The sequence below is a fragment of the Magallana gigas genome, chromosome 8 (assembly GCF_963853765.1).
Source record: "Magallana gigas chromosome 8, xbMagGiga1.1, whole genome shotgun sequence".
Taxonomy (NCBI): Eukaryota; Metazoa; Mollusca; class Bivalvia; order Ostreida; family Ostreidae; genus Magallana; species Magallana gigas.
In genome coordinates, this window is record NC_088860.1 from 33,127,748 (window position 1) to 33,145,833 (window position 18,086).

The 18,086-nt window shown below is 35.4% G+C and overlaps 1 protein-coding gene across 6 annotated transcripts in view; it reads right to left on the reverse strand.

The window, feature by feature from the left end:
- LOC105329921 (neuroligin-4, Y-linked) overlaps positions 1-18,086 on the reverse strand; it is a 100,608-nt gene continuing 82,522 nt past the window's right edge. For 5 of the 6 annotated variants that reach the window (XM_034473642.2, XM_011431411.4, XM_011431414.4 and 2 more), the window contains exons 2-6: positions 6,751-6,900; positions 5,126-5,314; positions 2,787-3,594; positions 2,399-2,502; positions 1-1,958 (exon numbers count right to left, since the gene is read on the reverse strand). In XM_034473642.2, coding sequence (XP_034329533.2) covers positions 991-1,958; positions 2,399-2,502; positions 2,787-3,594; positions 5,126-5,314; positions 6,751-6,900 — 2,219 coding nt within the window. In that variant the 3' untranslated portion in view covers positions 1-990. Of the gene's footprint in view, positions 1,959-2,398; positions 2,503-2,786; positions 3,595-5,125; positions 5,315-6,750; positions 6,901-11,278; positions 12,160-18,086 lie in introns of those variants that run through there. The other variant, XM_011431412.4, reaches the window with a different exon arrangement.

Genomic DNA, 18,086 nt, shown 5'->3' on the forward strand with positions numbered 1-18,086 from the left:
AACATCAGACAGCATTTATTTTCTATAAAATCTAATTATCGTCAGATAACAACAAATCCATACTAACAAAAAGCTCGAATCCCACTCATGGAAGGGTAAAATAAGGAGTCATCCACTGTGCAATAAAAAAAAAATACATGTTTGAATTTAATGGATTTCAAAATACAATCATCACGCATATAATTATACTTTGTGTAGAAGAACACATTCGTACAATCGATAAGAATTTATGTAAAAAATATAACTGCGATTAAGATTGTTTTTCTAAAAATAAAAATAAAAAAAAAAAATTTTGTGAGAAATGTGATCTTAAATACTGAAAAAATATGGAAATCAGAATTTTGACATTTATCAATGACCTTGGCCCAATCCTGATCTTTTATTTTGACCTTTGTGCAGATTATGATGCATGACACCAAGTGATTCTCCATACAGAGTTTGATGCGTCTATTTATACAATCATGTACGTTGTAAAACTTATGACGGCTAGATGTTTGTGACCATTTTTACACTATTTTAATCTCCTTCAAACGGAGAGCTCTATATAAAAATAAAAGAAAATGATTGATGGTTAACCATCCTGCCTGTTTAACGATAAAAGTTTTAAGTTGTGGGTAAAAATTTAAAGAGAATGATACAATATACATGTATTTTTCTTTAAATCAAACTTTGAAGTACTTCGAAGCAAATCGAGCAATCCTTTTTTAAGTACCTTGGCATTTAACACCGTCTATAAACCATTTTGGGGAGACTGAACCTCGTAACATTTCTTTTAAAGATCATATGCAAGAGTTGTCCCCCATGTCCTCAACTTGAACATGATATCATATACACATTCAATACAATCACACACACAAACACTTCATATAATTATAAGTTAAACAAGTCTCATTTTTTTCACGTGCCCTTGATCACATATGCACATTTATCCACAATTACATGCATACAAAATATCGCTCAAACATCATGATAAATGAACAAGGATCAATGCTAAACAACAGTGATTGCATTAGTCGAATTAGAAGACGGGTTATCTTTGTTTGTCTTTGATTGAAGTCTGTCATTATTCTTTAATGCATTTCTGTCAGCTTTTGGTGAGCGATCTGGCGGTCGTCCCGAAGAAAAAGTGCTCACACCTTTGTACGAAGGCTGAACATTGTTTGTATGTGAATGTGTATTCCGATCCCGATGTCTATGCATCGGAGAGGAGGAGTCTGTAGGTACAGGGGAATATGAGTATTTATCTGATGAATGATCTGATGATTTTGATATGGCAGCATATATCGGGTTCCCTTGAACCTCGGGTCTTTCATTCACTGTTTTTAATGGCGTCAACTGATTTTGCTGTTGCGCCGCTTGTGACGTCATTAAACTCGATGTTTCGTGTGGATTGGAGATGCCTCCATCATTTCCGTTCTTCTTAGGAGTTCTGAGCTCCGTCTCACACGCTCCTTTGGCACGTTTCAGCTTCTTGATACGGTCTCTTTGATAATACACACCGGCGAAAAACAATATGTTTAAAAACAGCAAAGAACAACCTATAGCTACAGTTATACTCAAAGGGACGGAACTCCTCGCCAAAGATTCCCCAGCTCGGGAATCTGAGACCGGCGGAAGTACAGACGTGGCCAAATCACCGCCTCCTTCCGTAACGAACACTTTTGGTCCACCGTCCGTGTTATCTGACAGACTGTCGGAGGATGTGTTCGGCTGGTAAGGCGGGTCTTTTGGCGGGGGTGAGGTCGTGGAGGGTGGGGCGGGGAATAACTTATGGAATCGAGTAATGAGTCGCTGGGGTTCGTCAAAGGTCGAATCGTTTCTCGGATCTAACAAATTGTGTTCCGCACTGTCTGGCTTTTCGCTGTTTGTGATGTCTTCTACGTTGATTTTCGGAATAAGATCCAACCACATGGCTAGCTGTTTGCCACGGTAATGGTGTCTTACTTGAGGACGTTTTCCTATGAAAAAAAATACACATTTTCAAATGAAAAGGAGTACCTTTTTTGTTATTATTTAAGAGAAAGATGTAGGCGAAAGATTTTCTCTTTGGTTGATCTTGAAGTGTTTGTTCAAACATTACAAAAGTAACTTAAAGAATACATTAAAAGTTTCTAATTCTGTGTAGTTTACGGTACGTGTTTTACTTGCAGCTTTACAAGATAAAAGCTCATCATCAAATCAAATAAGATTCGACGATGAGCTTTTGAGAATAAAGAAGCTGTGTTTTTTTGCTTGAAGTAAATATAACCAATTTTCTTTAAGATCTACATTGTATTTCAAAAACGATTATGGTTTAACTTATACTAAAAAAAAACCCCGCAAAAAAGGTTATGACGTGTTTGTCGATTGCTTATTATTAATGAAAGTATAGATGTATAGGGAAACGTTTGCTAATTACCAATCTGGAGATACTGTTGCTTTTTCAGGTCGTATTCTGGCCAATCTATGTCTGAGAATTTGTCTTTTTCAAATATCGTTTCTTTCACAGGAAAATTTGGGTTCCTGAAAAAAATAAATTATAGTGAAACGATATTTTGATTACTGTTGATATGAAAATGACGTAATTAAAATCCATTTAATTTTACTTTTCTTTTTCCTTGCTTTTTGTTCCAAAGTTTAAAAGCACATGTAATATTACGTAACAAAAAATAAAATTAACAAAGAGAAAGTAGTCAATTATAACGGAATGAGTGGTTTTGAAAAGATGATGAAATAACTTTTTTCATATTTTGTCCTTCTAAACTCGAATCTTTTATATCATTCAATTCATTCAATCAAATGTTTACCCCGACTTGGCAAAATTGGTCCAGAATCTCATGACAGAGGCACTCAGTCGCTTCTCATTCTTGGTGTATTCATTTGGAAATGGCGATATCCCGTCTACTAAGGGTGCCCCAAAGACATACGGTAACTCATCCCCAAAGACCCCACTTGACCACTCAGGAAAGCTCTTGCTCTCGGAACTGGTGGAATATCCGAAAGAGTAAAAGTAGGTTCCTGCCCTCGTTTCGGCGTGCTCTCTGGCCATCTTGACGATTGGGGCCACATACTGACCGTCACTGATCATTTCCATGACGTTGTCCCGCCTGGTTTTGTCACTCTGTAATTTGGTCCAGTCCGAATACTCGTGGTCCAAGATTTCAAAAATCTTCTGACGGTGGTATTTGTAAACGTTCTGAACGTACGTCCTAAGAATCTGCTTCTTTCGGAAGTCTGTGATTCCGTTTTGTAGCTCTTGTTGATTCAGGTAGGAGTAAGCTTCGTTCTTCGTCACCCCGAACATGACGGGAATCTTCGAGAAAGCGTATGAATTTTTGTCTCTCATCATTTTGTCTAAAGGTCCTGTGAAAAAAGTCCCGATCTTCGTGGAAGGAGCGAAGCAGGAGAAATATTTAGGTGGTGTTGGAGCATTGTTGACCAGTTCTTCGGTGGTCTTGTTTTTGAAACACTGTATCAGTTTAGCGGAATCGTTAATGTACTGGCTACAATTTACGTTGACGGCTAATTTTTGAGCACAAGCGAGGGGATCCACGGACTCGGACCATGAACTTCCGGCAGAACCGCTCATCAAGATTGCGCGATGGAAGAGGTTCTCTGAAACGAAAAATAAAAACTACATGTTACAATAATAACGAAAAACTGTATACTTGATTTAAAAAAATGAAATATCATTTTATACTTTCCGTTTACAAAATTTTGAAATTCATTAATTTGAACTCATGAATCCTTATTTTTGCTGAGGCCAATTTACGTAGAATGTTAATTTTTCACAGGTTCATGGATTTACTTGTTGTTGAAAAAATAAATACAATGTTTTATAATTTTTTAATGTTAAAAATGTGTGTGTGTTGGGGGGTGTATCATAAAAAATGTTAATCCTAAAAAATCAAGCCATATCAAAATTTAATGATTACACAGTATTCACTTTCATCTTGTCAATAACAGGTTTTTTTTTACTTAGATCAAACAAAGAGTAATAAAACAAGCAACAATATTTATATCACGCCCCATCAAATACATACAAAAACCCTCCCAATATATGTAATATACCACTGAGCTTGTTTCCGACACCTCTCGACCTCTGGAATACAAAGCCATTTAATAAAACATAATGATCGCGATAAGGAACGGGCACCTGGTGCTCTGATGTCACTCACTGAAGTCAGTTCAGTTTACAATGCGGAGTCTCTGTGTTTTAACCATCAAAATGCCTGATGACTGTTGTCTTGAAAATGCTTACAAGAAATCCTCCAGCAACAATAAATCATAAGAAAAGCTCAGATGTGTGAAGATCGTTTGATGTTTGGCCATTTTTTTTGTTTTTGGTTCATTTTTTTCCCAGAGTATGTTTTCCTTGTCGAATTATTATTAGTTACTAGGTGAATATTACAGATTTCATAAGAGGTGCAGGTGTTAGAAAAATACCACCTAGTTATGCTCGGCATCTACAATGTACATGATATGCGAACACATTTTTAAATTCTACATTTCTCTTGTTTTTAGATTAAGGCACTTTTGTTCGTTGAATCAGCAATATACAGACACGTTTCGCTCGTTCATTTATTCACCATAGTGAAGAGAAAGTACTTTCAAAAATATTCATTTTGTTTGGGAATAAGTAAGAGAGAGAGAGAGAGAGAGAGAGAGAGAGAGAGAGAGAGAGAGAGAGAGTGAGAGAGTATACTCCAAATCTAATAAAAATAGCTTGTTACACCGTCCTCGTCGATGCACTATACTATACTCGTTCATGTATAGCGTATCAGCGGATTTACAAGTCTAATTTTATTTAGGTAGCCATTGCTGCAATACTGTATTTTGAGGGACTTTTTAGGGAGTGGTAGGTGGGCGTATTATTCCAACCCCTTTTTAAACACAATACTGTATTAAGGATTATTTTCGCCCCCCTTATTTTCTCCCTTCTACATTTGCAAGTAGTTTCGGCCCCGTCTTGAATTTGCCCAAAAACATTTGTGTTTAAAAAAAAAGATAAATTATATGAGACTTTGGCATTCACTCAATCTTAAATTTGCCCGCTGGCAACGAGGACGAAAGGGGCGAAAATAAAACGGGAGCGAATATTTCCCTGTATACAGTATATCATTAGTTAAGTACTAATACTAATTACCTCTTTTAACTGTTTGAACAAACAGAAGGAAGTTAACAAGAGCAGCACCGTGGCCATGCCCAAACAAGGTCACTCTGTTCGGGTCGCCATCGAAGGACGCTATATTCTCCTTGATCCACGTCAGGACAGCCAGAAGGTCGAGTAGGGCCTGGTTCCCGTTGGCGTTGGGGTGACCCGTGCCCAGGAAACCTAGGTAAATAGACATATATTAATCTTAACTACTCGCTGTGGCTTGCAGAGGAAATGTAGGATAATATGTAGAACTTACTGTAAAATCACTAATATTCGCGGTGGCTCAATTTTGTGTGGATTTTCATGTTAACCCTTCACCTCAGAATTAAAACCCCCAACGAATAATAAAACTACTTGAATGTGCGCTCATTATTTATTCACAAACAGTAAAAATTGTTGTTTCTAATTAAATCCTTGTTTTAAAATCTGACAGTCCACGTAAATTAGCCTCCACGAATTTATATAATTTCACATTAATGATCAACGTTTCAAGGAAGAGATCATTGTTAACACTGATGGAGAATTTGCTGTCTTAAATTTATGCATATTCAGTTTGGCCCTTGAAGGAAATTTCACTGATTTACATGTATATATGTCACTTGGTTCTTAAGGCTACCCCTATAAGAGAGCGATGGCTGTAAAAAACAAAATTGATGCAGCAGATATTTATTGCAGCAATAATCAAAAGTACACCACATAATTGTTTTCCTACAAGGCTTTTGTTTTAATTTGGACTTTATCTATATATGTACAAACAGAGTGGTATCGAAACTATCTCGTTGAATACAAGTTGATGATTCCAGAGATGTTAATATAACCTTGCCAATTCGCTATCCCACGCCAAAAAAGCCAAACCATTTCATGAAGCTTTCGCTGGAAACAAGCAATTATTTTGGAATTATATAATCGGGAAATTAATTACAAAATGATATCGTTTATATCTCAACCTTCATTTCTTATTTCCCTGAAGATGAAAAAGAAGTTAATTATACACGTTTTTATATAGCGAGAACGGCACTTTATCAGGCCTTCGAATTCAAAACGCGTTCAGTGAGATGAATAGCTCTATAGAGTTTTGTCTTATTTTAACGAAATCCATCACTGAGATACAGTGATTAATGCTTGGTGCGTTTGTTTTAAAGAAATATTAGCCGTAATTTTTATTTTAAGTTTGCACGTAACTTAGACCTTTATAATAGATAATAGTAAAATAAATCATTATCATTTTTTAAAAGAAGAACAAATTATCTTTCTTAAGGTCTATATTGCAAACCAACTATTGTGTAGGACGGTATTAATGAAATTTTGCATCAATCAAGGCCCTTCAAAAGCTTTTTCTACATAAATATGACTAACGGAAGTATATAATATATCATAATCTTTTTATATCACTTGGAGAGTAAATTGCAAAACCATTATAAATATTTTCGACAAGAAAATTGCAGCTTATGATGCTTTAATTTCTTGCAGGATTTCTCGTATAAGAAGGAATAAAAGAACTCACAGATAAATCTTTTACGATTTTTCCAATCGCAGCTTCTCGGGCTTTTCCGGCAGGACTCGGAAAGACCCGAGAATTAGCGATTGAGGTGCACTCGTCACCAATGACTGACCTAGAACGCCGAGGCGATAATTGACGGTGATCACAATGACCTTTCCGTAACTCGCCAGCACGCTTCCCTCATAAGCATTTCCGGTTCCGATGTCATATGACTCCCCGTGGATGAACACCATTACTGGAAATGGGGATGAATCGTTTTTCTCTACAAAAGAAAAAAATAAAATACGATTTTTAATTGAAATCTCAAGACTAAATGGAAGTACATTCACACAAATTACTGCACCCCTCGAGGAGACAAAGGTAATACGAGCTTAGGCAATCAATATCAAAGCTTCGTAAACTACCACTCTTCGGTTAGTTTGGTAACATCGATTAAGGATGTGGCACTAAAGGTATCTTTTACCCCTGATATCAGGAAATTGCAGCCAAAATAATGTCTCGTGCATCAGCTAACACAACAAAGAAACTGCTTAAAATTTTTAATCCAGTGCAAGGTATTGCCTTATAGCTAGAATTTGTTGCCTAAGCTTAAAAATACATCGTTTCCTTAAAACAAATGAAGGAAATGAACTTTTTATTATGTTTTACCTCTCCTATTTCTATCTTATAATTGAGTAAATTCTACGACTAATAGAACATGACATTTGTATATATAATGTCAGTCCACGTACTTTTTCTTAGCAATAATCAAAATGTTCAATGTTCAACAACAGATTAAGATGAAGTAACTGTAGACTCCTATCAACACCGAACGATGAAAGGCGATGCAATTGCTTTGACAGAATTGACAGAAACGATTGACCCATGGGTATCAATTAGTAACAAACACTCGTGTCATCGTCACTGGGCGCCAAAGCAAGTGTCGATAGTCTGACGTGACGGAGTGCTGTGAATGACGGGAAAAGTCACGTGACTCTAAATAACTATAATTAGATTGGTTACAACTAATTCCTTCTCTTAATGACATTTTCTGTGAGGAATCGAAGTTGCGAGAATGAATTCAACGGCAGTTAGATCGCTTTTTAAAACGAATATCAACTTGTTAAACATTAATAGAAATTGATGCCATCGTAAATATAAATAAATCGAAATCTTACACTAATCTTCTTTTATTAAGACTCGAATTTGATGTTCGAATTTTAATTTGCAGCACACGATTTTTATTTAAAGAAGAATTTATTTCTGAGAATCAATTGAAACATTACCGGTATTTATGTTTACATTTATTCGATCAATAAATCTTAAAATATATTCTTTATTCGAAAAATCTCCATTTCTCGAGAAACTGAGACCTCTATTCAGCAGAATAATCTGTCTTAGAGGCAAACTAACCGAAGAAACCATGTGTACAAAATTAATGAGTGGACGGCAAAGAATCGTTAAAGACTGATAGAGGAGTCTTAGGACTACCGTAAGATAATGTGCATCGATTGCAGTTGGTCAGGGAAAGTGTGACTATCCATGATTTTGATCGACCGATTCTTGTAACGTACATATATAAACTTTCACTAGATATTCTCGTTTTTCTTGTGGTTGAAAGTGTTCTACAAATAACAATAGGTTGTGGTACTCAAAATTTATGTTTTGAAATGGTACATTCACCAATGAACTAAAACAAAACAAAAACAATATTACAAAATACAGTTATTTTTTTCTTCCTTAAAACCATCAAAACCAAAATGGTCAAATACTTCTTTATAATTTAATTGCACTGTTAGGAAGAAGTTTCCAGTAAAAACAATGTTGTTTCATTGAAAGAAACTTTTGTCAAACAAAAAGACGCGAGGAAGTCAAAGTAATGTTAAAGATATGTTATCATAATCTATGTACAATTTTTTTCGACAAGGTGTTTGCAAATCATTTTACTGTGTACTAACAAACATTCCTTAAAACATAATAAGCATGATCTTTTTTAGGGTTCTCTTTTGTTAAGAAATGATTATCCATGTTTCGCAGACCATTACTGATTGGTAACTAAATGCTAGCAACATGACATCACGCAATCCTTCTCAAGTCACACGAAACATCTGACATTTCGGAGACAAACTGTGTTGAATTGTAATCTGACGATAATAACAGCACAGACAACATCAGACAAAAACTAATCACAGGACAGAGAAATGAGAACCCTGCTCCCTTCGTGATCTAGTGTTATCTACTGTCTGCTTGGGAAATTCCTCCACTTTCCTGGACTTAGTTAGTATTTCGGTTCCATGCCAACCCTATGGTCATCAAGCCTCGTTTATATCTGATATATGTTTGGCTTACCAGTAATAAGAACCCGAGACATCGGCAACAAATAGAGGACCGACTATTCATGGTATTAAGCACAGATAAACAAATGGACTGGAGCTCTAACTATCGTGAATATTGTTTCATCAATACTTGGACCAACTCGCTAGAAAACAAAATCAAGCATAGGGTGGATTCCCACCTCACCCCTTACAACCCCTCCCCCCCCAATAAATAATCAAGATATCATACTAGTATAAATTGCGTTTTACCTTTAATGGACTTTTAAGCTGTTTATCTTGCATTTATCCAATACAAGATCAGTAATGCAAAGTTGATTCACATAATGCAACTTTGCATTATGTGAATCTTGAATGTCCATAAACTGAATCATTTTAATAACTATATGCACTTATACAACTAATAGGATTTCTCTGTACTGGTGAACTTTTTTTTGTTTCAAGAGATACCAAATTTGTTAGAGCTTATCTCGCTAAAATGATCACTTTGGTAGCCATGGTGAAAAATTAAAAAGAAACAGGAAGGCGCCTCCATCGAACTTCCTGTCGACACGTTCAATGGAAGAATCCAGTTCAGAGACCAAAATATAAAGATTAACAATGCTCTGCTTGATTTGTTGGTGCAATCCCTCTAAATTGTCTGTACATCGCAGTCTCTGGTCCAGAAACCACATAATGTTTAATGGAATTATAAATTTGACTGCGTCTCGCTTTGTTATTATGTGTTTCTGCTCCCGGACCCATTTACGTTAATCGTAGTCGGTCTATGTACATAAAAACATCATGTTCCGAAAATTTTACGACAACCTCAAACCATGCGGAATGGATCCCAAACATAACACCGGAACAGTAATTTGTATTTACAGAATGAGACAGACTGATTAAACTGTAGAGTGGAACCATTTCTGTTCTATGTTTAACTGCAATGAGGTCTGCAGGGGATAAACTTGGGAAGTTATCGTTGTTTTAATGTCGAATCGTTCTAACATTCATATAAGAGTGTGATTCTGTGTCTTTGATTACTTCATATACATACAAGCATAGTGATTTTTGTCGCAAAAGATCGGTATCTCTGTGAAATAATATTTGTCGATGTACTGTTTTTTAGAGTTGCACAAAAAAAAATCCATTTGCATAACACGATAACTGTAAAATATAGTTATGCAACAAAATATGCTAAATAAATAAAAAAAATGACCTTCAGCTTTCGAATTCAAATTTTCTCTCAGAACCCTGTAGAGCTTATGCTCGAAGAGAAAACAATTAAAAGCAACAGTGCTGAGAAGCCATTCCGCTGGTGGGCCATTTCCTGTTCTTTAAACAGTTCTTTGGTGACACAGACTGTAATAAGATATTAGAAGAGAGAGTTTGTTGTTGGAATCTTCATTGAAGGAACTGTACAATTCACATGCCTTAGGGGAACAATTGTTTGAGACTATTTTTTTATTGCTAGAAAATCTCAAGTCTAATGAAGTCCGAGGAGACGCAGTTGGTGGGAGTTCCGAACGGCATTAGGCAGCTAGAAAACGAGCGACAACGGATGATAATGAATAGCGCGTCACTGTCTGCGCGAACTAGACCACCAAATTCCTTGTGAAATGGTCAATAGTCACAATAGGAGAACTATATCTTCGATTTCTGCTTATTATCGCAATTTGCATCCATCTGCATTGTAGATTATATCCTAGGGTCTGTATAAGATCAGCGGAGAGACATTTTTAGCATTCGCCGCCGAAGCCCAAGTTTCGAATCCAGTTTGGGATGCAGGATTGATTAACACTTTCAGAAAACCGTATGATATGGCAAACGATTAGAGGCAGGATTATTCCCTTTTTTTGGAGTAATCCTAGCGGTCATCATGTTGATCTTCTATTGATTTTGCTCACTCGCAATAAACTCTCTCTTTCTTGAAACGTGTTTGTCAATAATGTGTCTCATCAACAACACTTGAAAAACAGATACATATTTCAGCTGGCAATAATTATTGACAAGACCCGCATTCATTTTTTTACAACAATTTTGCGTCAATGTTTATCCAAAAACTAATTTCTTGCACCATTTCATTGAATTCTTCACTATATATACATGTACACGCTATTTTCTTCAAAACAAAATTATTAATTATTGTTACCAACGATGATAACGCAATGCATAAAAAGTTGATATGTTGGAAAACATTCTTATCATCATTATTATATACATTAATGCATGTGAAAAAATGAAAAAGCGAAGGAACTAAGCGCTTTTACATGTATAAGGCAGCCAAAAGACACTGCATGGTCGGCAGTCAGCTCCGTTCTACGATTTCTAACATGATTAAGTTCTTACCTCTCCTACTGGGTTTATAGAGGGTCAGTGAGAGACAGTCCTCACTCGTGTGAGCCGTGAATTTCTGAATATTACTTATATGTTCCGGTCGCCCCTGGGGAAAACTGTTCGATACCTCCTCACTATTTGACAAATTAAGTTGAAGTTGTGAGCACGCCGATTTCGACGACTTTTGTAATAATTTCGTTCCTTGCCAAGTCTCGAAAGATGCAACAGGTCTCTGAAATCTGAGATCACCGTTTCTTAAAGAAGCATAGGACAGTCCAAAGAAAGCGTCGGCAGGTGCCATTTTCCGTTTTCCTTTTCCAGGGAAATCAGTCAGCCACCCCCTTATTCGACCCTGTTTGAGCTGAATTTCCGAGGACATGTGCTTTAAAATAACAGGTGCGAGAATCCCCAGTAAGTTGCTTGCTAGTACCATGCCGAAAACGGTCCGTCTCATATTCCAACAAAGTCAGTTTCCCCGTAGATTCCCTTTACAGTGTTGTTTCTCATACAGTAGGTATACTCATGACATTTATAAGATCACAAAACTCACAATGCGAAATCTTAGCGTGAAATTTAATCAATACCAGATCTTCTCGAATCAAGTATGTATATTTCTCTCTCTCTCTCTCTCCTCAACACGTTAGTCAGGCACGCGCACTGTTTATCCACACCTAGAAGATGCTTGACAAAGACCGCGAAACGTCTCATGGTACAAGGTTGGCCATTGGACTGAGCCGCCAATTGATCATTCCATCTTGCCTAACTTTGAGCCAAACCGTGGAAATTGATTGCAAGGATCTCCATTTTATTGAAAAAACAAAAATAAATGATCTTGCCTGAAAGTCTATGAATCGTTTGAATAACACTGGGGAATATATGAATAAACGGGGATTTTAGCGGTAATGCAGTTTATTTTCACCCTGCAGAAAAAACTGATATTTATCTTAATTCGGAAGAAGAGATTGTCAGGAAAATATTCCACGAATTGTCACGTGATCAAAGATTCCTAGGGGCCACGCGCAATTTGAATACAGAATGGTACAAGTTACAGGAAGAGCGACGTATTGCTAATTTGATATTTCATTTTTTCCTATCCGGATATACTCAAGCAGTGGTACGGTGCTAGTTTTGCAAAAAATAAAAAAATAAATGCGATTTGGAACTTGGAAGAGACATCCCAAACTAGTGCTATCGAAAAGGATCTCCTTCAGGGGTTTTAATACGTAAAAGCATATACAAGTAAAAAAAAAGAACAACTTCGCCATTTGGCTGTTTATGACAAATACATACAAATAATCGATTAGATGGCATAAACAGATAAATGAAGTATCTATCGTTTATCACACTCCAGCTAGACGCAGTTAACAACGAGGAGGAAAGTAATGATACATTTAATGTTTTAGTTGCATCACATCTGACACAATATTGAATGTTTTGCATTACACGGTTTTCAAGCTGACGCCACTTCCCGACAACATTCAAAGAGAAGAAGACATATCGTATAAAAATCTGGATATCATAAGAGCCGCTTTTGAAATAGTTTTTCTCGATTCATTCCGCTTATCTAGCATGATTCTTAATTTAGTGTCGTCATTTTTCTCAGCTTTTTTCGATTGTTTTCTCTTCCTTTGAATATCAAAAAGATCTAAAGCAAACGCTGATAAATTATTTTTTGAAACAAATATTAAAGTTTTAGTTTTTGTGTACTTAAATATAAACGATTAACTATTAAGTACATTTTAAATCATTCAACTCTTATGACTTTCTTTATCATAATGGGGAACAGTTTAAACTTTTTAGAATGTCTCAAAATTCAGAGTCTTTAAGAAAAACGAAACAGTGAAATGACCTTTTTTTAATTATGACCAACTGGATTGCCATAGCCAGTTTTATACAATATTACCATCCTTTTAAAAAAGACCTTCGAATAAAGATATAGGGACATTAAAATTTCAAAGCCTTAATATCAGATTTGTTTCTTTATTAAATAATACTTCATGGTTAGAAAAATCGTAGCTGGAGCATTAATGGACATCTGATGGGTAGATTATTGACCATTCGGCCTCTTTGAACCATGTGAGGACCAGGGCAGCAATGCGCATGTGTACAACTACATATTAACCATATACAGTACATTGACGCAATTCAACTCTTACGCATGTATGATATTCTCCTCATTATACAAGCACTAATTACAGCTAAGATAAAGCTAGATAGGTTTTTGCAACCAAGTATCAATTAACACATTATTGACACATTACTGTTCAGACTTCCGGTAAGACCAAGTCATCATTTTCTTTATCGATATGTTTATTCATAGTAACTAATGTATATTCATAAAATGCCATAAAGTACAGTCCTCAGACAGTAAAACGATTGTTAAAATATTACCATGGTTTGCGGCCATGGTTTTTGGTTTTGGTTTTTTTTACAACATGTTATCAATTTATTAAAAGAGCATTTTGAGCTATATAAAGTTATATAGAACCAGTGATGTTTAAAAAAAAAAGAAAATAAATTTTAAAATGATCACATATCACATCATCTCAGTCGAAATTGGAGTGTTAAAATTAACTTAAGTAGGCTATAAAAAGTAGATGGGCCTTGTACATTTTAAAACCTAAACAATTATATCATTTTGAAGAAGAGCCCCAATTAAATAAACATAAGGAAAAATATTCAAATTTTAGAGGTAAAATATTTGTGGTTTTTTGTTATTTTTACTAAATAATAGTTGATTGTCAAGAAAACGTCTTTAAAAGTTTAAGGCTAACAGCTTGACCATCCAGCCTCCTTAAACTATGTTTAACAAGACCCCAATGTGAAAGAGGCAGTCGTGGCATTTGATGTATTTAGAAAAAAAAACCACTAAACAACAGCAATGTTGAGTTGTTGACATCAAAATCTTTTGTTTCGATTACGGCATTTGCACATTGATTAAACGCAATTATATCCAATTGTTAGTAAATATGAATACGATTTTGATATGATTTATTGAGTGGCCCAGTTTAAAGAATGAAAATGGATGTGAGTATTTTCTTTTAAAATTTACTTTTCATTCTAGAAAACTAATAGCGTACGCTATCATTTAAGATTACAATAAAAGCTGTTGATATATATTATCTGAATAAATGAATAAATCAAATTTTCTTTTAATAGATTAGTACAACAAGCGGAAAAAGAAAATTTAAAAAACTGTGTAGAAAAATAAATTGTTATCAAATAAGCCAGACGACATTTTTTCCCCCTTCCGCAGTAACACAAACTAAGAGAAGTGGTGTCTTTAATTGTCTGCTCTGGTAACAAACTAAGTTTGCGTACCAATGCCTTTTATTTCCAATATCCGGTGGAAAAAAAATGCCTTCGAGATATTTTCGATCACAATTGGGAAATCTGTTATATGAAGGGCTCTCTTGTAAGCAATCGCCACTTATTCCATTATTACTTACTTCTGCTAATAATGCCGAGTCGAACAATAGTCTACATATAGGCAATTCGCGCAGCCGATCCGAGTCGATCATTTTTCATCCATTATTCTGGACAAAATTGATCTATCTGCTGCATTAATCGAAAATAATGAAATAATCACGGCAATAATATGATGGTGAGTCTGAATTCGTAATCTACGACTGTTTACGCGGCGATGAATCGAGATGCAAACAAAATAACGGAAGATACAAAGTAATTGGACTTCGATCGCCGCGCGGGGATCATCGGTCAAAAACGGAAATAAGTGCGTGGTCAAGCAAAGAAAAATAGTTCCTATTTTGATTGAGGGGTTTCCTCTAAACCCCAAAATGCTTAACAAGAATCACATATTTACACTCTAAATTATCAAGATAATCAAAGAGTTAACTAATAATATTACATGCCCTTTATTTCTAAATTGATATTGCTCTCTTTTTCTCTACAAAGCTAGCTGTATTACATTGTACTTGTAGTATATTACAGGCATGTTTGTGGTGATGTCGTTTGAAAACGCGCAGTTAATTACATGTACTTGTACTCATAGCTTGGATATGTTGATCATCTTTATAAGGACACCATGAGAGAATTCTTAAACCATGTAATTCATATATCAGCCGATTGGTCATTTTACGCAGACACCTCTACATGTACATGTACCATGGAGAAGTCTTTTACAGTATCAAAACAATATGATTCCTCAGCCATCTTTCTTCATTTAAAAAGCGTCTCTTATATTCTTTTTTCTCTAACATTTTCCGACCAAAGAGTATGAAAGAGCACTCTGCATTTATTTATCGTCTAAATGGGTTCCTTATAAAATCACAGAGCTATATTAGGGCGACGTCGAACGTGACATTTAATATTCAAAAGACTGCATGCTCAATTCAGTTTCATTTCGCTATACTTTCGTCTATTAAAAGATGTCTAAATGGATGCTTCATAGAATCCGCAGTTCTCTTCATCTCATAAAATCCTGCTTTCGTATTTTTTTTAGCTCGATTTGAAATACAATCATCATTGATGTTAAACAAGGAGTATTTTCAGCGATTACATTATACAGTGCTTATAAAACAGTTTAAGAACAACTCTGAACCATTTCAGCTATTTCTGCATCGATTTTAAGGGGACTAACATCTCTATAAACTCTAATCATCTCTTTATCCATCCCCTTGATATTAACCATCGAACCACGAGGGATACGCTCGTGAATGATGATGTGGAGATTACTGCCAATCGCAACTTCTCTGGCCTTTTCGACAGAGCTTAGGAAAACAGTCTCGAGGGTGGTTTTTTCGCTTGTCGGAAAGGCCCGAGAAGACCCGATTGTCTCCCAGGTGGCGCAGTATTGACAGTTTTTACATCCGGTGCACATGAGGTAAGCTGCGTTTAAGAGGAAAGCTTCCGTTTTACAGATAATTGGGTCACCATTCTATGAATCCTTAAGCTTGTTGAGTCGGAACCCTCCCCCCCCCCCCAAATTACCACCCTAATGGCTAATGCCAATTTCATTCAATAGCACAGAACGTCAGACCCTGGCTTTACTGTATAAACATTTAACATTCACTGACAAAATATACTAGTACACATATATTGATATATGACCTATAATAACATATGTACAGTAATTGTACTGAAAACCACATTTGATCAGTAAATGATTTTTAAAAAAATATTTTATGATCATCATATAAATATTTATGATGGACTGGCAGAAATGAATACACGGTTTTAACTATAATGTCTACATCGAGTATCTTCTTTAATTTTGATTATGGGATTCTAAAATTAAAGGACAAGCGAATAAAATGAAAAAAGTTAGCTTGGTTTTCTTTTGGATTACACTATATATATATGTACATGTATCACCGTGTCGAATAAGATGTTTTGCATGGTTGTTGAATATGGATATTTTTTAGGTAGTTTTTCGTTACATCCTTAACTCTGTTATCGACAGTAAACGCACGGGTTTTGCTTTTTATTTTTTTGTTATTTTAGAAAAGTATATCAACTTTTTAAGATAAACCCACTAGTTTCAAGTCAACTATTAACTCATGTAACTTTATTCCATGTATAACATATATTTTATTGGAACAAATGCAATTCACTAAAAATCGGTAAATATATTTTAAAACTTGAAAATAAACTGTTCTGAAACTAATATCCACAGCTCTCAACGTTTTAAATGCAAGTCGATATACAGTTTCCAAAATTCACAAAAGTATACATGTAAGTGGTTTGAAAGAAAAGTAGAAGAAACACAGTCTATGACAGGTTGATATATTAGTCCTAAATAATTCAGCACATACCTTCCCACTTCCAAGGGTGGGGAGGGGACTTAACCATTTAGAAGGAGACTTAACGAGGCCGAGTACAGAACGAGTACGCACGCTTTCGCGCAGCGTTTCATTTGTATTGTGACGTCATCTTTTTGCTTGTTTGACGCCATGGCGTGATAGTTTTATCTGCAGATATTCAGCGAAATTTGTTGAAAATGGCTCGTTTAATGCGTAAAATTAATGTTATATTGTGGAATAAACATAACTGTCTCGAAGTATAAGCTATATTTGGGCTCGGGTCGAAAAAGTGAAGAGGGTTCAGCAGGCCAAACCCTCTGTCACGTTTTCTTAACCCGCCTAAATATAGCTTAATTCATATATTTCAAGACAGTAACCATGTATTTTATATTAATGACCCTTAATATGTGATGTTATATATTTTTTTATTCCTTAAATATGTCTGAAGGCTTTAATAATACTATATTTGCATATCTATTGTTCTTTCCCACTGTAAGTCCATACGGAGGAACTGCAATTATTTCTCTATAACTGCAATTGCTCTGTCTGTATACTATGACGTCATAAAGGTGTGACGTCATATACTTTTCCATGACATTATAGATTTAAACCACTATACGACACATCATGTGTTTTTCTCCAACTCCATAAAATTGATGTATTTACTTAGAACATGTCTTAAAATAACATTTTAAAGGAATTACTGTTATAACATATCATTGATTCTGTTAACAAATCTATGTGAATTAAAATGATGCATTACAGTCTAATGTTTATTTTTGATGCAATAGCTAAAAGTCAAGGTCTAGGCTAATACAGGTATTTGCGAGTGGTGAAATGCAAATATAGGTAACAAACAACGATTATTTAGTGAACATGGCGTTATGAATAGCAACTGCTCTGCTGGCATATTTTCCATGATGCGCTAGCGCGCATCATGGAATATGCCAACAGAGCAATTGCTATTCATAACGCCATGTTCACTAAATAACGTTGTTTATTTCTTAAATAAAGATCACCTTTTCCGCCTTTGTCAAATAAAAATAGCCATTATCTGA